Source organism: Phycomyces blakesleeanus (genome assembly GCF_001638985.1).
Source record: "Phycomyces blakesleeanus NRRL 1555(-) unplaced genomic scaffold PHYBLscaffold_12, whole genome shotgun sequence".
Taxonomy (NCBI): domain Eukaryota; kingdom Fungi; phylum Mucoromycota; class Mucoromycetes; order Mucorales; family Phycomycetaceae; genus Phycomyces; species Phycomyces blakesleeanus.
In genome coordinates this window covers 1134367-1156771 of record NW_017265145.1, presented here as the reverse complement: position 1 = coordinate 1156771, position 22405 = coordinate 1134367, and the positions used below count along the sequence as shown (strand labels likewise).

At 35.7% G+C, this 22405-nt stretch overlaps 8 protein-coding genes across 8 annotated transcripts; 4 read left to right on the top strand and 4 right to left on the bottom strand.

Moving 5' to 3' along the window:
* Window positions 1-825: 825 nt before the first annotated feature.
* Window positions 826-2419, top strand: PHYBLDRAFT_146331 (hypothetical protein; the record flags this gene model as incomplete). The annotated part of the gene is made up of 7 exons (XM_018431627.1): window positions 826-884; window positions 991-1055; window positions 1124-1172; window positions 1268-1425; window positions 1472-1556; window positions 1612-1767; window positions 1852-2419. 7 exons carry the CDS (start codon window positions 826-828, stop codon window positions 2417-2419), a joined length of 1140 nt encoding a protein of 379 aa, XP_018291058.1.
* A 452-nt stretch (window positions 2420-2871) lies between these two features.
* Window positions 2872-3619, bottom strand: PHYBLDRAFT_169276 (hypothetical protein; the record flags this gene model as incomplete). The annotated part of the gene is made up of 2 exons (XM_018436034.1): window positions 2872-3164; window positions 3226-3619. The coding sequence occupies 2 exons, from the start codon at window positions 3617-3619 to the stop codon at window positions 2872-2874; spliced, it is 687 nt and encodes a 228-aa protein (XP_018291057.1).
* Window positions 3620-4203: 584 nt separating this feature from the next.
* On the bottom strand, window positions 4204-5364 carry PHYBLDRAFT_65055 (hypothetical protein; the record flags this gene model as incomplete). The annotated part of the gene is made up of 3 exons (XM_018441392.1): window positions 4204-4505; window positions 4574-5110; window positions 5289-5364. 3 exons carry the CDS (start codon window positions 5362-5364, stop codon window positions 4204-4206), a joined length of 915 nt encoding a protein of 304 aa, XP_018291056.1.
* Window positions 5365-8565: 3201 nt separating this feature from the next.
* PHYBLDRAFT_169273 (hypothetical protein) lies at window positions 8566-9774 on the bottom strand (the record flags this gene model as incomplete). The annotated part of the gene is made up of 3 exons (XM_018436033.1): window positions 8566-8912; window positions 9007-9478; window positions 9631-9774. 3 exons carry the CDS (start codon window positions 9772-9774, stop codon window positions 8566-8568), a joined length of 963 nt encoding a protein of 320 aa, XP_018291055.1.
* Window positions 9775-13698: 3924 nt separating this feature from the next.
* PHYBLDRAFT_146327 (hypothetical protein) lies at window positions 13699-14973 on the top strand (the record flags this gene model as incomplete). Its single annotated transcript, XM_018431626.1, has 4 exons — window positions 13699-13932; window positions 14011-14243; window positions 14298-14704; window positions 14759-14973. The coding sequence occupies 4 exons, from the start codon at window positions 13699-13701 to the stop codon at window positions 14971-14973; spliced, it is 1089 nt and encodes a 362-aa protein (XP_018291054.1).
* A 339-nt stretch (window positions 14974-15312) lies between these two features.
* PHYBLDRAFT_181719 (hypothetical protein) lies at window positions 15313-16742 on the bottom strand (the record flags this gene model as incomplete). The annotated part of the gene is made up of 3 exons (XM_018438511.1): window positions 16167-16742; window positions 15805-16075; window positions 15313-15733 (listed from the first exon to the last, which is right to left on the bottom strand). The coding sequence occupies exons 1-3, from the start codon at window positions 16714-16716 to the stop codon at window positions 15313-15315; spliced, it is 1242 nt and encodes a 413-aa protein (XP_018291053.1). The 5' UTR covers window positions 16717-16742.
* Window positions 16743-18625: 1883 nt separating this feature from the next.
* PHYBLDRAFT_20510 (hypothetical protein) lies at window positions 18626-20181 on the top strand (the record flags this gene model as incomplete). The annotated part of the gene is made up of 3 exons (XM_018439737.1): window positions 18626-18763; window positions 18824-18946; window positions 19018-20181. 3 exons carry the CDS (start codon window positions 18626-18628, stop codon window positions 20179-20181), a joined length of 1425 nt encoding a protein of 474 aa, XP_018291052.1.
* Window positions 20182-21262: 1081 nt separating this feature from the next.
* On the top strand, window positions 21263-21833 carry PHYBLDRAFT_169269 (hypothetical protein; the record flags this gene model as incomplete). Its single annotated transcript, XM_018436032.1, has 3 exons — window positions 21263-21303; window positions 21447-21499; window positions 21607-21833. 3 exons carry the CDS (start codon window positions 21263-21265, stop codon window positions 21831-21833), a joined length of 321 nt encoding a protein of 106 aa, XP_018291051.1.
* Between the last annotated feature and the right edge of the window lie 572 nt (window positions 21834-22405).

The window sequence follows — 22405 nt, the reverse complement described above, 5'->3', positions numbered from 1 at the left end:
CTGTACTGGGCATTTTGAAATAAGATCTATTCATAACTGTCAGTATTAGTTTGAAGTACATCGATCTGTTACCCATGGTTTGCGTCGGAGACTATGACCTTATTACTGAGTTGCAGATGTCTAACGGATCGATTATGCTCAATTATGCAAGATATATATTAATATATTAGCATTACACACCTTTTAAAAATGCTTACAATTCATCAAAAGAATTTCTTTAAATTTACCCGAGCTGGAAATCATGAACTCTTCTTTTTTTGCTGCTGCTGAATTTAATAATACCAAAGAGATCAAGACATTAATCGAACTCTAAATTTACAAGGCAAAACGTTTAAAAATCACTATATTTCTATTTACAAGTATGCATACTTTTCATTTTGGCTCCATGTATTTTATTTTTCTTAGATACTTATGTTGAAACGCTCATCGGCACAACCAATTTCCCAAACGGACGGAGTACAGGAACACGAAATACGTGGGTCAACCAAAGTCTGATTTATATACCAGACGACACGTTAAGCAACGTTAAATCCGGGAAACATATTGCTTGGCATTGCAAATAAAGTAAAACTATTCTTATTTGTCCAACTTACTTGAGCAAATAAAAATTGAGCAATGTTAATTTTGCTTATTGTATACTCTTTCTCTCCTTTCGGATTTCTCTCTTTCTTTCTTTCATACACACACACTTTTGTAACCTATGGGAAAGCATATATCCAAAAAAGTCAGTGCACAGTATTAAAGAGAAAATGAAAGAAGACTTCATTGTGCTTACGAAACTAAAGCACTCGATTGTATTATTTATTATCCTTTGCTGTATTAATTATGTTCCCAGTCCCCCTTATCGGAACCAGTAGATCGGCAAATCAATCATTCGAGTTTCTGTAGCTACTTATTCCCATCAGAATATAATTTAAGAATCAAGTAAAACAATACCAACTTGAGATATTCCAAAGCACACATGCACTTATTATAAGCATTTGATCTTAGACAGCATCATGTAGTCCTCAGACAGCAGCCCAGACGAGCAAAGATGAGCATTTCAAATGAGCGTGGTACGATGTAACTAAATACTAAATATAATACATATATTAACAGTTTGGGTTGTAACTTCCACTACAAGAACGCCGTCCTATTGAACCAGCCCCCATATTACAGCTGCAATGGCCCAAGTGCTCAATTGACGGAACAAGGCAAGGACTTTTGATCACCTACAAAGAGGATTACAACCATCTTAACCCCACACACATTTGTATCTATTTATTAGAATCAATCTACAGAGTCCATTCTACTTTATGATCGTCAGTCTTATCAATGCAACTGATCCCACAAATTCTCTTTTACCAAGTCATGATTATTTTTCGGGGTCAACTGTCTCGTCTCTTCATCAACTAAAGGATGTTGATAATACAAGTACAACTTCATGTGAGAGTGCACCCCGATTATTTACTTACTCAGATCTTCCGTGTAGCTGGAGGCTTCTTCGTGTTTGGTGATTTAGCTGTCAAGCAAGAGGGCCGTTACAAGCTACAATTCAACCTATTTGAGATAGTAAAGTATGACCTTTTTTAAGATCCTTATATTGAATTCTATTAACACAATTTATCTTAGCAACAAGGCTTTAAGTCGTTTTATCACTGTCTCAGATGTTTTTACCGTCTATAGTGCGAGGTCCTTTGGGAGTCCTGAAAGGTCCACATTTTTATCCCGTATATTTTCTGATCAGGGCATCAAGTTGCGTATTTACAAGGAGCGTAGATTAAAAACGTAGGTTACTATACACTAAAAATGTGTCTCTCTATGTGTGTACCGTTATATATATATAAAAAGGTAGTCTTACCAGTGTATCAGTGTATCCAAGCAAAAACTAGATTATTTCAGAGAAACACAGATAGATAAATTGAAACTGGTGAGCCAATGGTCTCGAGCAACTCGAGACACCTTTGATCGTTATAGTAATATTTCAAACGACGTATACTTTGGACGATGGCAATCTGTCCTGCTAAATCCCGCCAAGTCCTCTAGATCAAACACTTGGAGTACAAAGAGATCTAAAGAGTGCTCAATTACCGAAAACAATTCGGCGGACAGGGCTCCTAAAACAAACATTACAATGCATTCTATTGTTTTACCACCTCAGCCAACGGAAGTTTCATTGATGAGCACCCCACAATTCAGCATCTCACCCACAGAAACATGTTCATCTTTGGAACAGCCAAAGGATTGTTTTCAGCCGTACATATCACCTATGTTACTTAATACGGCCGATACCCAAACCCCAGACCAATACCTCCCATCTCTCCAACATATTTTGGAAAAACCTTACATGTCATCCTCACTCGTCCTTCCAGCTCCTTTTTCCGCAAATCCACTTCCACTTGCTCATTGTTTTGGATTTGTGGAAAACTTCTCTCGGTGACTACATGCATTTTAAAACAAAAATCATGTATATACAACAGCTATATTTCTCACAGCAGAGTTATAAAAAAAGAAAGAAAAATTAAAATATATTCTCGGCATTTTTTATATGAAAGATTTAATCTGCACAGCAAATATATTTACTTATTTATTAGTATGGATATCAAACATAATTTCTCCAAAATACTGGTTAAAGCATAGTCTATAGTTTATACTATAAAAAAAGGTATATTTGCAATATACAAATATTGAGTATTCAAGGCGAGTGATTTTAAAGCTTTATATATACTCTTTAATACACATTATTAGGAGCTTTACACAATTATAGACCATTTCTCATATTAAATGCTCAAAAGTTAATATCAATCTTGGTGGTCTATATATCCAGATTTATTTATTTATTTTTAATATATACATATATATACATATATATATTGGTATTGATATTACTTTCTAACTACTTATAAAATATAACACAACTCCAACAAGAATAGTGCTGCTAATATGTAAGATGTTCTTGATGCTAGCACTACTTTGGGGGATGTCAGGGTTTATAAGTGCACTTTTATCTTTTTGAATGTTTCCACATGCTACCTGTTGTGGAGCACCGTTCTTGGGTGAGTAGATTATCATCAACGATTTTCCAACAACATTATGAGAATCTTTGGAGAGAATATTAAGACCTGTGCCGCGTCCGGAATCAATGGTTAACTGGTGCTGGTCATCGTAACCATCGAGTAGGATACCTATCAAGTATTCGTATTACAAATACAATATGATGAATAGAGTATAGAGCACTGTATTTACCTCCTGAACCCAACACCTGTCCACAAAATCCAAATCCACGAATTCCTGTCTTGCACATATCTTTCTTTATAAGTGCCATACAGCTAGGATTCTCTAAGAAAGTACAAAGATTTGTTCCGTTGTCATTGGAAGGAAATCCAATAGCCCACGAGAGACATGAGCCTTCTGCATTTGGAGAATCGAACTGTAAGCTATATTCGAAGTTTTCTGAATATTGCTTGAACTGGAACAATGTTGACACTCCATTTTCTAGAGATACATATGCCGAGGCTGATGGAATATCTGGCACAGCGGGAGGAAGACCTGCAGGTCGGCCGTCCTGGCGCTTATCGACTACACAAACAGCTGTTTGTACAGAGTAGAATAAGTAAAGAAGAAGTAATAGTGCATTCATGATGAATAAGATAGAACAAAATACACATATACACACAGAAACAGGTATTCTTATATACAAAACATGCACTATATATTTTCAAAGAAAAGAAAAAAACTTTCATTATCGAGGTATTTTTATTTAACAGCTTTATCGTGTGGTCCCATTAAAGTAGTATACAGTACATATTATCAGTGTAATAATAATAATAATAATAATAATGAAAAACAATGTTTGTGCGATAGACAGCGACAACAACGACTTTAAAAGACGGTTCTATTGAATATACCGTTTTATTACTCGGATACTAATTCTTTGTAATTTTATGTATGTACACCATTGTTTAAGTTTACGACTTTTATAAGTCAATTTATAATAATGGAACAAAACGGTATGATCTTTGTGAGAAATTATGACTACGTAGTAAAGGTAAGGGATTGTTTATTTCCAGCTTACAATGTGTATAACTCTTGTATTCAATAAAGTAAGAAAGATCCAATATTTCTCTTAGTACGCCGTCGTGTGAATGTATAATTTAGTATCGTGTAAGCATGTTTATTAACAATGTGATTTTAATAAAGTATTTTGTCCCAATGGTGTATCATTTAAACATAAACAAAGTAAAATGCGGCCACCAAAAGTAAGATGCTAAAGATTTCGGATAGGCTTGTATGTTTGCGACTACCGCTAGAATCAGGAAACGGGAAGAAGTTGTTTACTTCACCTTCTCCAAGTTGAGTTATTCCACATGATATGCGCTGCTTTGCACCTGGATGGGGCGTAAAAGCTATCATCACGGACCGTCCAATGACTGTATATGGATCATTGTCTAACAAGTTAAACATGTTTGTTCGGCCAGAATAGATCGGGGTATTACTGTGGACTTCATGTTTCCCAAGCTTAATGCCTTTTTTTTAAAGATAATATGTTAGCAAACATGCAGATACATTACCAATTTTTTTTATTTAAACAAACCTGCTTTTCCTTGACCTGTTCCACATTCGCCAAATCCAAAAGGTCCAGCTGCACAAATATCGGGCTTTAATGTCTTCAGGCAGGTGGTATCTGTAAAGATAGGGCATTCGTTGCTGCCAGGATTGAGAGTCGGGGCAATAGCAGCGTCCCAAGAAATACATCCATCTGATGATCCCGACAGGACAACGAATAAGTCATATTTTACAGAGTCTCCATCTTGCTCAAAGAGTACTACAGCTGTAGTATTTCTGTCTACAATCACTCGAGCAATCGCTTGGCGGCCTTGAACCGCGTGGATACCACCATTGCTTGAAATAATATCTGTTATGTCTATTGGACTGATAGTTGTTCCGTCAGTAGAATCATCGCCAGCTGTATAATTTGAAGACGCAGGATTGATTTCATCAACCGAGTCAACTTCTGGTGTTGGATCAAACGTGGTGGTATTACCACCGCTAATAGCAGCCAAAACCGTTTGGAGGCTAAAGAACAAATAAATAAGTACTAATAGAATAGTCATCGTTGCTTGAGTAAACCCTAGAAAATAATGATACATGATACTTATATATCAACTAGATACTATGGCATGTCGTCTAGACTAATTTAATTATTTTCTGGAAGAAAAAACAGGCACCTTTTAGATAAAGCCTTTTCTTTAAAGACAAGGAGATTATTATTTAATAATAGAAATATAAGACCAAGTTATTTATCAAACCTGCATTGACTACATTGCTGCTGATGTTTGTGTACAATATCTCATAGCATTTTTGTATACCTTTCAAGATATACATTTTATATCTTCATAAGGCTGTAAAGTTCATAATATAAAAACAAATAACCACGCATCCTCTGTTACAGCCTATATATCTATATCTATATATAATATTATAAAAGTAAATTCTTAATATGTAGTATCTATCAACAATTAACAAGTTTCTATACTGCTGCTTTTGTTTTCCGCAAGTACCATTGATATTAGTGATATATTAAATTTACATATCTCTCTAGTACAGTCACCTCAGCTAAGTCATGTGCAGCTAAAGCTCGGTATAGTGGTAATGGTGGGAGAAGCAGAATCATATCCCTATCCCTATCCCTATCGTTAGCACTATATAGATCAGTGTATATATGCTTTGGTGAATGTGATAGAATTTACTCATACAGAAAGTCTTTATTTTTATTATTCTGCTTCAAAATAACATACACATTATATTTACAAAATAGTTGGAATTTAATATAATAATATTTGATAGCTTTGTTTTGTATCATTGTATAAAAAAAAGGCAATTAGCCTGAGACGGATTAAATAGCTCAAAGAAGTATTACTGTATTGAGCTTTGAATGCATCTAGACTTTTAGTAGAGCCTTGTATATATATTAAAAAAATAAAGGAATAAGTTGGCACTATGCTAATTTCTTAGCCTTGCAAGATTTCGACTGTCTTTAAAGTCCAGTGTAATATAGAGCAGATGCTGATAACACTGTACTCCCGAGTAAAAGTCCATTTTCCATGAGTTTCTCGTAGCTATTTAGACTTGAAGCACTAGAAGATTGATCATTTCCCGCTGCATGACTTGTAATCTCAACGTTTGTACATGCTATTCTCTGAGGAGCATCCTTAAATGGAGTGAATATTACCATAATAGAGTACCCAATTATGCTACGGGAATTGTTATAATCTAAGCTGAAAGCGGAAGAGCTACCGTGATCCACCTTTACTGACGTTTTGTAACCGTATTTTCCAAGACGTTTTCCTTAAAGTATATATAAAAGCTTAAAAAATTATGCGAAGACGAGCAAGCTACTATTGATCGAGTTACCTGCTACACCTCGATTATTTCCGCATGCTCCAAACCCTGAGAGACCAATTTCACACACATTGCTGCTTATGCTATTAAGACACGGTGGACTATCTAAGGCAAATTTGCATTTGTCTGTACCACCTCCGACGTTTTGAGGAAGTCCAACCATCCACGAAACACACCCTCCCTCTGAACCTTCGATATCGAGAGAAACATCATACGATACAGAGTTTCCGGTTTGTACAAAATTTATGAAGAAAGTCGTATTAACGTCAAGAGCTAATGATACATCAGCTGATAAACCACTTGATCCATAGTTGTTGACATTTATACCGCCCAAAGTCGAATCATCCGTGCCAATATCATATGGTGTGGCAGTGTTTACAGGCATATTTGACCCCTCATTTTCCCCGTCAGAATCCACATTCTCTGTGTCTTTTGCACCAGGGTTAATAGAATTTGTATCATCCGTACCAGAGCCCACGGTCTCTGGATCATTTGTACCGGAAATAATAGGTTCAGTAACTTTGCCATCAGGTTTCATAGACTTCGTATCATCGGTACCATTACTAACATGTTCTGGATCATTCGTACCGGAATTAATAGGTTCAGTAACTTCGCCATCAGGTCTCATAGACTTCGTATCATCGGTACCAGTACTAACTGGTTCTGGATCATTCGTACCGGAATTAATAGGTCCGGTAAATTCTGTACCAGTACTCGTGGAATCGGTGTTTTCAAAATCAGTCTTAATGAGTGCGATGTCTTCCGTACCAAGACTTATAGGCCTAATTTCTTCAACACTGGATTTCATATTTTTAGCGGTTTCGGCTAGAGATCTTACGGCATCATCATTTTCTTTAAGGAGATTTCCTGCTCCGTAGGCCATTTTAACAGAGTTATCATAGTCAGAGGTTTTGATTATAGAATCTTCTGTAATAATTCCGTCCGTAGAATAAATGGCTGATTGATCTTCACCTTGGCCTTCCCAGTAGTTATTTGCGACAGTATCTTCAAACTTGAAGTATGTACTGTCTACCCCATCCGTAAAATATTTCACCGACCCAGGATCTGGTTCTTTACCAGCATCTAGTACTTCTGCATGGTCCGAAAATATAGGCTTAACCTTGTTGAGCACGGCAATACTGGATTGGATACTGGCAAGGAGATAGAATATCAGTATAAAACCAATCATAGCTAATTAAGTTGATAATAATAATAATAATAATTGAAAAATATATCATTATATATACCTTCTTGAACAGATTATAGAAGAAATCCTTTGTCTTAATACCCTTGTGAATACTTCATATAATAAAGATGTCTTGGGGAGCCCTTGAATATAATCTATCAAATTACGAATACTTGTCTTAAGGTACAATTGAAATATTTATCATTTTTCACATCATTATTATAAATAATGGGTAAATTGGCTTCCGGTTACTTTCTGTTATCAAATACAGAAGACCCTTGTTCACTTGTACTATATAGAAAATCTAGACAACACAAAATAATTAAATATAGCTAGAGATATTTACATTATAATTTCATTGTTCATGTTCTCTTTGTACAATATTATAGCTACTAAAAACTTGTAATATGTACATGTATATATAACAAAAAAATTAGGTATTGGGATCAAAGCACACCCAAAAGATCTAATACTATATTCATTATTTAATGCGATAGAGAAAGAGATGATGTTTTTTGTCAGCTTATAATGTGTTGATCAAAAGAAAGCAAACGGAACAAAGATGTTAAATTGTATTTTAGAAGTAACATAATCATGTTGAAAAATACACAGGATGAAATGAGATGTCATATTATGAATACTAATCCTGTCTATATTTGATAATTTACTATTGTTTCAACAGGCTTTAATGAAATTGTGTAAAGTAATGCTTATGCAAATCGAACAAGACAAGGTGTATAATTAAAGCTGTACATTGAGCCAAGAAAACACACGAAATATAGTAATAATGTAGAATATTTCTTTGATACTAATAATAATATCTACATTAATAAAGGAGAAGGAGGAAAGGTTTCGTAAAATTTCTTTGTCAAATTATTCTTTATTATCATTTATTTATTGACCTCTTTATACAATTATATAGCTCATTCTATTATAACTATTATAATTCAACTCTATTTGTAGCTCCAAATATCCTAGTAGCTTAAAATAGTGGTATTCTAAAACTCAACATAATATAACATTGCAACTAGCAAGAGAACACTGGTAATTCCAGTGATATTATTAACTCTCCCATCATTTGTGGTACCAGAAACATCAGAGTTTTCAGGGGCTTCCGGGTTTTCAGATTCTGATGTCCCAATTGTAAAATTTCCGAATGTGCCTTGTCCAAGCTGGACAATTCCACAAGCTAGTTTCTGGGAAGAGTTGTCCTTGGGCGAATACGCAGCAACAATAGAAAGTCCAGCAATACTAAGGGGATCTCCGGGGTGTAGATTAAATTCAGTGGACCTTCCGGAATCAATACGGATTCGACGTTGATCATAGTAAACCTTGAGGTCAATACCTTTTTTTTTTAAAATAATAATAATAATAATAATAATAAAGAGGTCAGTAAGATGTGCAAAACAAGCGCACTCCTTTAACGTTTAGCTATATACCTGTTTTTCCGATCGGAGAACTACATTTGCCAAACCCAGTAGGTCCCACTCTGCACACATCGAGACTAATACTCGTTTCACATTCCACACTTTTCATGGATTCACAAGACAAAGGTGATCCATCGCCTTCTTTAATGAATCTCGCATCCCATGATATACATGCCCCATCAGATTTAGAAACCTCTATATAAAAATCGTATTCAATATAATCTTGAAGTTGCCAGAAAATCATGGTAGCCTTTGTATTTTCATCAAAGTTTAAATAAGTGACAGCGGAGGATTCTAAAATCGGGCTAACTGGTCGATTTCCTGGATTAGGGCCAGGTATAGGAATTGGCTGAACACTCTGACGCTTTTCAAAAGACGCATGGCTAATACCAAAGTTTATGCTTGAAGCGAGTAAAAGTAATACTAATCTCATGATTGTATTCAAGATAGTGATAATATTCAAAAGTTCAAGGAGATAATTATACTAATAGCTACTTATAAAGTCAATAAAAAAACGCTAGAAATAATCTATCTTGCAGTAATCACATTCTTTTCTTTCTCGAATATATCAGAGAAATTACAATAACAATGGTAAAATTCATATTGTATGGGTGGAATCTTTTTGTTTCTGTTTACTAGGATAAAGACCTGTTCATGCCTAAGATCCATTGTCAAAATACCATTATTTGCCACAAATAAAGATAGTCCTAATGTATATGTTCTAGCCGCATTATACTGAAAAAGAACACGGTATAATGTGGAGTCTAATACAAGTTGCATAATAGAATAATCGACTGATTTTTCTTGGTGTATATGTTGTATATAAAATACTATTCATTGAGAACACGAAGGTGGCAACAGTCTTGCCTTTCAATTTACAATGCATAGTACTTGGTTTCCACTATTATAACATATAAAGACCTTATATACAAGCATATAGGAATTACACTCTAAATGCAGCTATTTTGATTTCTGTTTTGTCGACTGTATTAAAGCTTTGACTTATAAATAGATACTGTGTAAATAAATGGTATTTATGATACACATTTTATTGTTTTTTTTAAAGAAACGATACTCTTATCTATTGCATTTTTTCGTTAAAGATGTAAATATTTAAATGATAAGGACGTATAATGAAAGGCAAATGCGTAAAATAATAGTAATGTTTCTCTACATTTTTGATTTGGGATACCTTACATGAGAAAGATGTAGGACTGATGGCTAGTAGTATTTCCTTTATTATGCTTATGGTCTGACAGCAGATATTTATATGAGTATAGTAAGAAACTATATACCAACAGTATTCTATCAATTGAAGTAAACTTTGTATAACACGAAGAATAAAAAGCTTAATGGTCACTCAAGCATGAGGTCGAAATGACTATCTCAGACAGTGTATACAAGCACCAAACATAGTTATAGTTTAAGGCAGCAAGAAGAGATGCCTAAGCTGACAATTACCTCTCGCCAACACAGATAGTTTATTCTAAAAGGAGAGCAGAGGTTTTGCATAATACTGTACCTCTGGTACTGAGATAATAAGAAACAATAAGCACAGATATGTTGTTTCTGTAAGACTTTTGTGTTTTCAAAGGGTTGTATTATTTAAACTGATTAGTGAGTAAATATGATACCCCCGCATTTTCAAAAAAAAGCAAAATAAAATAAAGATACTAGAAAACCCAATGTATTTTAAGAATATTCTTGATGTGTTACACGACAGAAGATACGTGATTTTACGATTGCACATATAAATATTTCAAAATTACAATAATAAAATTTGAGTGATAAGTTTACGCCTGTATGTCTTTATAAGAATAAAAGATACTTGATTTGAAAGCCATTAAAAGTAATATTCTATATTTAAAAGAGCACAAATACACCCAAGAAATGAATATGATTCGTAACAACCTTTGTACTAATTTGAGTAACATGATGCACACGAATAGTCATAATGCCTTTAACTCATCTTACCAGATATTTCTCGGTCAATTAAAGTACTATTGAAGATTATTACCTGTTTTAACAGGTTCTGAGTACCAAAGTAAGTATTATGATGTGAAGTATGGAGGCAATCATGTATACTGGCTCTTGATTAATTACTAGGTTCTTGTTTATACATCATGTTAATAAGAGTTTTTTACCTTGCACGCGAATTAATTCATTGGGTCATATCTTACTCAATTGAATCTAAGAATTGATTATAAAAGTATACCTGATTGTATTTTACAAACTTTTGCAAGTGCATACTCTTTGCGAATTAGATCTTCTAGGTTCTATACTCTTTGTATCACAGCCTTCATATCTTGGTATCTATTAATACCCTCAGTACTGAAAATAACATAATAGCTGATATATCTGCCCTGTACAAGAAAAAGAAAGGAAATCAATGCCAATGCCAACAGATATATGAACTTTTGTTTTAAAGCCAATTATTAAAAAGCATAGAGAAAGGTTCGAATATTTGAACATATATTTTAACCCTTTTAAAGCCATATATATATAACGTATTAAAGAGACGTATTATACTTTCTCTTCTACCAAATACCTATACTACAAATAATATATTTTCATATTACCTAAAGAATTCTTCAAAATAATCTAACTTCTAAAGTCGAATGAACTTCGCCCGTGACCGTGTTTTAGTATGATGACTTAACAATGCTATTTTCTCTTGTGTATGTGAAAGCATTTTTTTTGACAGAGTGTAGTTTTGATAAATAGGAATCTGCCAAATACAGTAACTAATGGGAAAAGGTATAGGCATGATTTACTTTAGTTTAGTAAGCCATGGCTCGTATGATATATGTTCTACTATATATGTGTACACAGACATATATACAAAGAGTTAAGTTATAGTGTACAAATTACACATTCAGAATCCAAATGAATATCAAGAAAAGTAGGATGAGTAATACAGGGAAAATTAGCGAACTCAGAAGCATGTTCATTTAAAAGACACTTGAGTAACATCCTCAACAGACCAATTCCGGCTCAAGAAAACACAAAATAAAAAATCTTGTGGAATTGACACTTTTTGTTTGTTTGTTTGTTTAACCTGTAGGCTACTACATATGATTAATAAAGAAGCACCTTTTCTAAAATTAAATAATTTTATTCTAATATACATATCTACAGATTTACTGCTTATTTAATTCAGAATTTTATAATGAGAATAAAAAGTATAATATAAGTCTAATGCGTTGTCAATGGTGCAGTTTTGGTGATTATTAAAAGTTCTGAATCGGTAAAAGTAATCAAAGTAAGAAAGAATGAGAGAGAGAGAGAGTCAAGAGAAAGAAAAATACCCTTTTCTACCATGATTGGTGACCCATCCCAGAAGGCAATCTTTGAAACAAATATTGCCACACAGATACAGATGGCAATTTCTCAAGAATTAAAGGTTTTTTTTTTTTAAAAAAAAAACAAGTAATATTTTACAGCTTGGCATCAAATTTAGAATTCATGTTCTTGTTCTTTACGCTTATGTACTCAAAAAAGTATTACATCTCTTTGTTTATATCATGGAGTGTGTAAACTCAAAGCATACGATTATGTCACAGATTATATCAGCTAAAAAGAGTGTATGATTTCCAGTAATCACCGAGTATCCCAAAGTAATTTATAAACTCATTAAACTATTATTATTTTTTCTACAACTTAAAATCTTATGCTCCTAATCGATCGACTTTGCTTCTGATCAAGAAGTTCTCAGTTCCAAAATAATAACAATTAAAGTGCACAGACAACCAAACAAATATAAGTATTTAGTCTTACAGGGGTACCAATTGCCCCTAAATATTACCATCCCCACCAGGTTTTCTGCTATAGGAAATCTTTCTTTAAAATAAAAATGCCTCTAGAGAGTATATATTTTGAACTCATAGTCTGAATATTGAGGATCCATATCCAGTGGTTTGCCTAATCTAACTTGTCTTTTGAAAGAAACTTGATTTTTAAGGGTCTTTTAACAAAGTCCTTACACAATATACCTTGTTTTCAAATACAGTTCATTTCTCTATATATTTGTATTAAGTATCTTCTTTTTATAGGGAGACATAGTTATATTTATTAAAAGTGGAGATCAGTGGGATATTCACAACTGTTTTTTTTGGGTGTTGTAACTTGGTTGCAGAATGCAGCCTTAAATAGCGGAGATAATTCAACAAATGACCGCTGCTATTTTGCTTTAGGTATCTAAAGCTTATCTCCTTTTTACCCTCTTAATATATCCCTATCTTTCTTTATAGCTTTTCTTCTTCGCAAGGATAATAGTGGCTGTTATACCAAGGCCATCTTTTTATATCTTAATAATAATAATTTGTTTCTCTCTTTGTAAATCAAATACAGTTTCAAACTATGTTTCATTCTATCGTCCGATTGAAAACCATTACTCTTTCACTATCCAATTACAGTATAACAATGCCATAAAGTTACTTGAAAGCCTATGGGTTCGATAATCTCTCTTTAAAGATTAATTCCTGCAAACAAACAAGCAAAAACTAGCATCCACACACATTCACTGGTTGGAGTTATAGTGAAGAAAAATAATAGCAAGAAACCTTGCAGAAAATCTAGCAGATTTCGTTCCCCTCGCATTCTGAAATCTCAGCCGGTTTGATTGGACAACGTGTCGTGTGACTGGTGAAGGAATGGTCAACTTCCCCTTTCCTTGCATGACTGATATTAGTCTATCTTTGGTCAATGCCAATTCTCGAGAATACCGTCTCTGATGCTTCAATGCTCACAGTTCAAATACGATCTCCTGCACTACAAGAAACTCTTAGCTTAAGAATCGAGCGTGATGCCTCTGTTCATTCTTTGAAAATGCACATTCAGGATGTTCATCCTCAAAAGCCAATGGCAAGTGAACAGCGTATTATTCACAGTGGAAAATTGCTGAATGATAGCGACTTTTTGCGAGATGTCTTGGCAAAGGTAAAATAGATAAATATGATAATAACAATAATAAGCGCACATAACCATTGATAGTGACCCCACACATAATTCTTTTAGACGGATGCCAATACAATTCCAACCTTTCATTTGGTTGTGAAATCTTCGCTTTCTACATCATCCCACAAACCTCCGCCTATTGATGAATCACAATCTACATTAGAACAAAACGATGCACCTCATTATAGTGGAATTCCAAGTGTAGCACCAGCCACTCTACCTTTACATACACAAACTTCTTTTACCGGTCTTCCACCACTGATTCCAGGTGGCTACCAGGTTGTAGCAATCAAGTAAGGATTTGCTAATTGAAGTTGTATGGAAAGCTAACAAAGAAAGTGATTTAGTGGGCAATATTATCTTGCACCTGTACTTGTTCCTGCTACTACATTTCCTACACACCCTACTTGGGCACAGCCATCAACAGGGTACGGGCAGCCAATGTATCACAATGCTAGCCAACCTCGTCCCCAAGTACAGCCGGCGGTGCAACCCCAACCTAATCCTGCTGCTCCAGGGCCTGCGGAGGATCAGCGAGCAGTGGCAAGGAACCGCATTGTGATTCGAAATACTACTTCTATCTGGCTGGCTCTGAAATTGATATTTATTCTATTCATTGTCTGCCAAGGTGCCAGCCTGGAGCGCATCGTCTTCTTTCACATAATTGCATTCGGATTCTTTCTCTATCAAACCGGAAGGTTACGCTTTGTTGTCCAACGGGTACGTGCTGAAGATCCTGCGGCGAACAGACGAGGTAACCTCAATCTTAAACAAACTGAATTCAATCTAACTTGTGTTATATATTCAGCCGTTCCTGTGCAACCAAGACAGCAGAATGGGGGAGTGCCATCACCAAGAGCACCGACAACGGAAGAGCCGACAGATTCACAGCCTGTTCTCCCAGAAGAGCCCATGTCCTCTGTAGAGATATTCAAGAGATGTGCTTATCTATTTATGGTATCATTGTGGCCCGATTATGATCATGATCCGAATGCCGCACAAGCCTTTGAAAATGCAATGTAAAACTAATAATAATCGGATATGCATATCAAAGAGAGTGGATCTGAATTGGGTGGCCCATGCCACATGGGGGACCATTCTAATACACATTTTGTTCTCTGTAAAACCCAGAGTCAGTCCACACGAATGCAACCTGTTGTTGCTTGAGTAAAAATAAAATAATAATAAAATTTAGGACGCTCTAGTGGACACAAAATAAAAATGATATGCCTCAAGAGGCTAGTATTTATAAATGTATATGAATAAAATAAAATAAAATAATAAAAGCTCAAAAAAATAAAATATTTACAATAATGAATATTCTCTACACCCAACACACACACACACGTATCTTGAAAGGAGTTAATTGTCTTGCGGTGTTGGGTCAGGATGAACACCTTTAACGAGCGTAACGATACATGTAATATCATCAACCTTTCCACCTCTATAGTGGCTTCCGTGAGCTTGTGCTGCTCGGGCCCAAGGGGAAAGTCGTTTGGGATCTAGGCTCAGCCTTCGCGCAGTATCAGTGAGAGTCTTAACAAGACCACGGACAGTGGTCACGACCTCATCTTCTTCGGTTGCGTCAGTGAGGCGGCTCATCGTGCTATTTACCAAGGCGAGAGTTTCACTGCTGTAAACATTGTCAAAATATCCGTCTGTTGCGAGAATAATAATATCGCCATCCTTGAGGAAAAAGGATTTTTGGTCACCATCCTTTGGCATATCCGTTACATAGTTGTCCCGGTCAGGGTAAGTGTCAGGTACCACAGTCAGCTGATAACTACAGAGCCATGCATTGTCATTGAACATCTTCACATGGCAAAACGTTTTTCATTATATCTAACAACTTACGGGCAGTTAAAGTAATGCTGCTGGCTAGGGCTTTCATAGACAACCTTTTGGTCTCGAATGAGCAAGAATGCACTGTCTCCTACGTTACATGTCGTCATCTGGCCAGTAACCTTGCAAAGATTAAGAATACAGGCTGTCGAACTTCCGGCCGGGACCTTTCCTCCAACACGTAGCTGGTTAAAGGCAGAATCAAGAATGTGGTGGGCATCTACTGGGTTCTCTGCCTTTGCTACAACTGCTGCATTGTTCATCAATGTCCAAGAAAAGAGGGCTGGTGTGTGCGTTTTTGTGCGTTTGTGCAGTTTAAATTTTATTATGTTAGTGTGGCACAATGGGTATTTTGTTTTCGAAAATCAGCTCACCTGGATCGACCCCCACATCGGCCCACCCTCCAACACCATCGGCTACACCCAAAGCCATGCCTTTTGGTGTGTAGGTGTGGAAGAATGCGTCTTCGCCTGCATCCACCTTTCCGACCTTACTGCGTTTCCAGTAAGGTGTTTTGCTTTCCTTTTGTTTTTCTTTAGGAGCCCTATTTTTGGCATGCCACGAGGCATAAGCAAAGAAATTAAATCCTTCTGTGGTTGTTTGTGGCTCTTCTTGGCTCAGTTCTCCTGTAGGCGGGGTATCGTGTGCTGTATTTGAGCTAGTTAAGTTACGGCTTTGAGTAAGCGATTGCAATGGTACTTTAGAGCGATTGTTTCCCGAAGAAGTAAGGAACAGGGGTGTTTCTGTCAATGGTGTTGCATAATGGATCGACTTTTGTTGTTGGCTGGGCGTATTGAGAGTTAATAATCGGTTGGCGCTCCATTTAGGTCGTAGACATGTAATTGAGGGTAATAATGTTTCTGAGGGTCCAAATCGTAATAGATGTGAGGCTGTAGCAAAGCGCTGGGCGTACTGACGAGCCATGCTGAAGTTATGTATCGTATTGAGTGGTTATCAAGGAAGAAGATAGCTATGTAACCATTGCCCTCCTGCATGTATACAATGTCGAGTCACATTGGTGTTTTGGTTGCGTCATCAATCTTATTGTTAGAGATTACGGATCGACAACTCAAAAATCCAGACAGATTGATTAGGGACCAGATATAAAAAAAATATGTGTAAAGAAAATCCGGTGGCGGATATTTAAAAAGAAAAATGTCGAACCAAAGTGCTCTTGACTAGATTGCTAATGAAAATGGCTGGGCTGATTTTGGGCTGTCTGGGGACGAGCCTCCAACTGCTTTTGAATGGGCGCGACTGCATCTTTAAACATCTGTAACTACAGTGCATTAGTTACGAATTGAACGCTTTGTTTTAAAACTACACAATAGATACAAATGCACACAATATTTACATGTACGTTCGTATGCATTTACATGTAATTGTATAAAGGAATGAATATTAGATAGCTCGTATAGTCTGCCCGCCTTTTTTTCTTCTTTTTCTTTTTCCGTTGTTATTGTTGTTAATAAGGAGTACATATGTTCAAGCTTCAATAACCTCTTCTGTAAGATTGTATTCAAGTAAACAGGTACGACTCCGGTATATAGATTTCTCGTACAAGCTGTCATTTCAACGACGATGTTTCACAAATTAGAATGATTATTTGAATGTGTGTTTTATTTTTTTATTTTCTGGTGAAATAAAATCAAAATCGCCAAGGCACAAGCAATTATACACTGTATAACTAAAAATAATAATAAAGAGTAGCTATTGATTGTGGAACTAGCTTATTTATTAAAGAATACTGATCCAGGATTACTTGATCCAAGAATACAACCGTTGCCAAATGTGATTCCAAGTCCCCTTGGATTGATCTCGGAAGGTGCGGAAAGATGATAGACAAAAAATGAAGTCTATCACCGAAACCCCCCCAGTATATTTGAACTTCAAGGGAAAGGCGTATGTTCAAATTGTGGAAGTGATAGGACAAATAAGTAAGAGCATTTACTTCAATGTGACACTTTTTGTTCCATAATTTGTAACCACGTTAGTAAATTATGAAAAAGTGTCTAGACCAGGAGAGGGATTACTTCTTTCAGCAGTCAGAGCATCGGCTATCAAATAATGTGCATAAGCTACAAAGTAAAAAAAAAAAAAGGAAAAAAAGAAAAAAAAGAAAAAAGAAAAAAATTAGAATCAAAAATCAGAAAGGGGTCTTTCGTCAAGTACTATGGCTTTAGAGTTGATCCTTAAGGAATTAGTGCTAGCTATAGTTCCGTGAGAGAGAGATAAAGATGGTGTCTAAATACTAGTAGCCAAAAAGAAATGTACATATTCTCAATCTCTATTTCTTTTGTCCACTGTATCTCGCGAGGTACCAATTCAAAAACCTTTTTTTTTTATATGTGTATACATAAAAAGAGGTCATGTCGCTCAGACACCAAGAGCACAATTGATAGGCAGAGAGTTCCAAAATTATGTACAACGTTGCATCTTTCACCTATTCGCCCAGCCTTGTTCGAGAAGCGTATAATCTTACTTGGGATTTCGAAGCTTTCTAAACCCTCTAATGTGTTGTACCATGGCGCACAGGCACCAAGGGATTGAAATCTTAGCTTGACTTGTACCTCCTTTGTGGAAGGCCCAAGTTTTTTTTATCTGACTTGTTATCAAACAGATATAAAAGTGCTCTGTATCTTTTTCTATTTTTTTTCTATTATCCTCATCTAATTTCCATTCTTGTTTAATATCTAAATAATTCAAGATGGCTGAGACCAAGGAAGAATACTACTTGGCCGATATCGAAAAGGATTCGGGCGTCTACAAACAGTCCTACACTGAGACCACCCAGGTCATAACCGAATCAGTAGAAACCCATTCTCATGGAATCATGGCCTCCGCTACTACTGGTTCATTCGATGAACAGGGTAATAAGGCACACACCGTCTCAGCCGCCGAACGTGCTCTAGTCCGCAAGCTGGATTTCATCTATGTCATGCCCTGTATCGCAGTACTTAACTTTCTGCAGGTAAAATAATAATACTTCATTATCCTTACAGAAAATAAATATTCTAATCCATTTGGACAGTTCTTTGACAAGTCCGCATTGAACTATTCCTCGGTTTTAGGTATTATAGTAGACACCGGTCTTCATGGACAGCAGTTCAGTTGGTTGGGTTCTATCTTCTACCTCGGTTACCTTCTCTATCAGGTACAACTATAACTACAATTATAAAGAATATCAAGAAGTATCACTAAACTAATATATATTATTGTATCTAGCCAATCAACGCATACTTACTCCAGCGCGTTCCTCTTGCCAAGTACCTTGGCACTCTTATCTGTTTCTGGGGTGCTGTATTGGCTCTTACCAGTCTCGGAAAGAACTTCTCACAGCTTGCAGCTCTCCGTTTCCTTTTGGGTTTCTTTGAGGCCGGTGTATACCCATGCTGTATCATGTTGATTAGTATCATGTACCGTCGTACCGAGCAGGCTGGCCGTATCGGTGCTGTCTATATTTGCAACGGTATTGCCATGGCTGTTGGTGGTTTGATCAGTTACGGCATTGGCCATATGGTTAATGTTGGTGGCAAGGCTCCTTGGCAGTGGATTATGATTATCCTCGGCTGTATTACAACTCTCTTTGGTGTCGTCTTCTTTGTCTGCCTCGTCGACAGCCCTACATCTCGTTTTCTCCGTCTCACACCTGAACAAGAAGATATTGTTAAGGCCAGAACTCTTGACAACGCTGTCGTGTACACCAAGGAGATCAAGAAAGCCCATATTATTGAGTCTCTCAAGGAACCTCGTTTCTGGCTCCTTGCCTTCGCTTCCCTGCTGATCAATCTTCAAAACGGTGCCCTCACCACCTTTAACAGTATCATTACCGTCAGTTTCGGTTTCAGCAGCTTGAACGCCATTCTTTTAAGTATCCCCTCTGGTGTTATTGACTGTATCTACATTGCTGGCGCAGTCTACATCAACAGACGTTATGGTCACACTCTCTTGACCTGTGCTGGTCTCCTTACTATGTCCACTATCGGTCTCATCTTGCTCGTCAGCATTCCCTCTGGTCCCCCCAAGTTGGCTGGTCTTTACCTCTGCTGGGCCTATGCCGCTGCCTATGTCATGTTGCTCACCTCAATCGCCAACAACGTTGCTGGTTACACCAAGAAGATTTTCTACAGCAGTGGTATTATGGTGTTCTACACAATTGGTAACTTTGCCGGTCCTCAGATGATGGTTGCCAAGCAGGCACCTCGTTACCTCGGTGGTATGATCGGTTACATGGCTGCCAATGTTATCTGCATTTGCTTGCTCTTGATTGCCCGTCATTTGATGATCAAGTCTAACCGCGAGCGTCTTGCAAACCCTTCAGCAGCTGTCGTAGACATCAATGACGATCTTACTGATCGTGAAAACCCTCATTACATTTACCGTATTTAAAGAACTAATAATATCCCTAAAACCAATTTCACTTATTCCATATTAGCTTACTATTTAACTCTCATAATTTTCTTAAACCAAACCATACATACATGTATATCTAGTAAAATCACAAGAAACCTATTATTCATTTATATAATCATAATAATCATAATCTCAATTCTCTATCTTATTTTTGCATTGTGCAGCTAAAATTGATGATCACTATACTATCAATATGTTTTAGTAATTTTTTTTTCATGATTAATTCACAGGCTATTAAGAACATCAATAAGCAACTAAATATTATATTATATTATACATGCATTACATTGTATTATATTCTATTATTAATTTTTTATCATTGAGTTGGTATAGTTTTGAAAATGGTTGGATCACAAAACTAAACTCTGTCTAAACTTTATGCTATTGATTTTCTAACAATAGCAATTCAAATATCCAAATAAAATCCTCACTTCTAACACTAATAAATAGATTATATATATATATTAGGAGCTATATTGCTCTTTGATTTTATTTAAAAAAAAATAATATAATAGTATAATACATTTTACCAATTAACCAAATACTTTTTCATATTTCTATGTGCTTCATTTACACACAATATAAGCAAAATAATTACAGAAAAACTTGGTGCTTCGGAACACACGTTGCGCAAACGTGGCCCAACAACAGTAGAGAAGTACAGGATTTAAACTTGAGATTTATACACCGACCTATTTTGGTAGATCCGACCAATTTTTTGTAACTCAATTTTTTTTTGTAGACAGCATGTCCCTTCAAGTTTAGAGCATCTGTAACAGATATATTTCAGAAAATGATTCAAAAAGCAAAGGTTGATTTATAATGTTACATTTAATATAATACTCTGAAATGTAACCACTTCAGGCGATTTCTTGAAAACATTTCGGAATCTACATCAAAACAGTCGTGAGAATTAATCACAATGTAACCGTTGCAAACGCTTTTACAAATTCTTACCGTTTGCTTTCAAACAGATTGCTGGCTAAAAACGATAAATCAAAGGTACCACTATAAACATTAACACCATACCAGCTGTTTCGTTATAATCCTTCTTAAAATGACCGGATTTTACAAGATGAACCTATTGGAACAAAGCGAGTAAGAAAGAGACTTTCAAAAATCAATTTCTTATGTAAATACTTACAGTTTGCTAACCAAAATTTGGATGAAGATCAGCTCATCATTACTTTAAAAAATGCTTATAAAATCAACAGATTTGATAATAACATTAATTATTTTAGCTTTTTCGTCAACAGTAAATTTAGTTTCGTCATTATCTTAGTAGTGACAGCTTGTAATCTTTGAAAGATGATACGGCTTTATCTAATATCAAGCATCTTGTTCATAATCACACAAGCCCTTAAAATATTTAGGCTTATTTTTCCCTTTTCTTTACAACAGCAGTAGCAGCAGGTGGTAAAGAGACAACTTCAGGAAATACACCGATTCGATCAGTTATATGGGACGTTGAGCGACCCATTGCAAAATCTACTGATTGCTCGTTAATCAACCAAGATAGCCAGCTTAATATAACTTTAGATACCATTAAGAAATTTACTTTGACAGAATTTGCTTTAATTAAAATACCTGCAGGTGTCAACTTTAAAACACTATTAACACTACGGTGAAGTAGAATTGTTATTTAAATGATACAGGATTTGAGATTCATTCCATTTGCCTTTTGTATCTAGACATTTATTAGGGCTTTTTTTTCGCATGGTCAGCTCGTTTGGTTTGTTAGAAAGTAGTAGTAATGCAAAAATTATGCCAATATTAATATGTTAAAACATCCTTTGTAATAGTTTCTAGGTACATATTAAACAGCTTAATTTACAAGATCCTTCTTAGGAGCTATTCAGTTTTCAGTAACTCTTTAGTCATGAGTTTGCTTGAAAAAAGCCAAATACATAGTGCTTCGTACCATAGCTAACCATTAAGTACCAGAAAAAACCGGTGTCAGCTACAATGAGGTGAGAGTAAATGAGCAAAGTTTTCGAGAAAAAAAGAAACCCAAGACCTTTATACTTCGTGCATAACGCGAAAAATTATGACGAAGATAAGTTACTACATCACAATTTTGTAAAGTCCACTTTTTTTTTGGTTACTTTATGTCAACAATTGGAGGTAATGGTATAAATAGATATTGTCGACTGGAACTTTCCATCTTGCTAGGTGATCGTTACGGTCGTGTATCATAGAC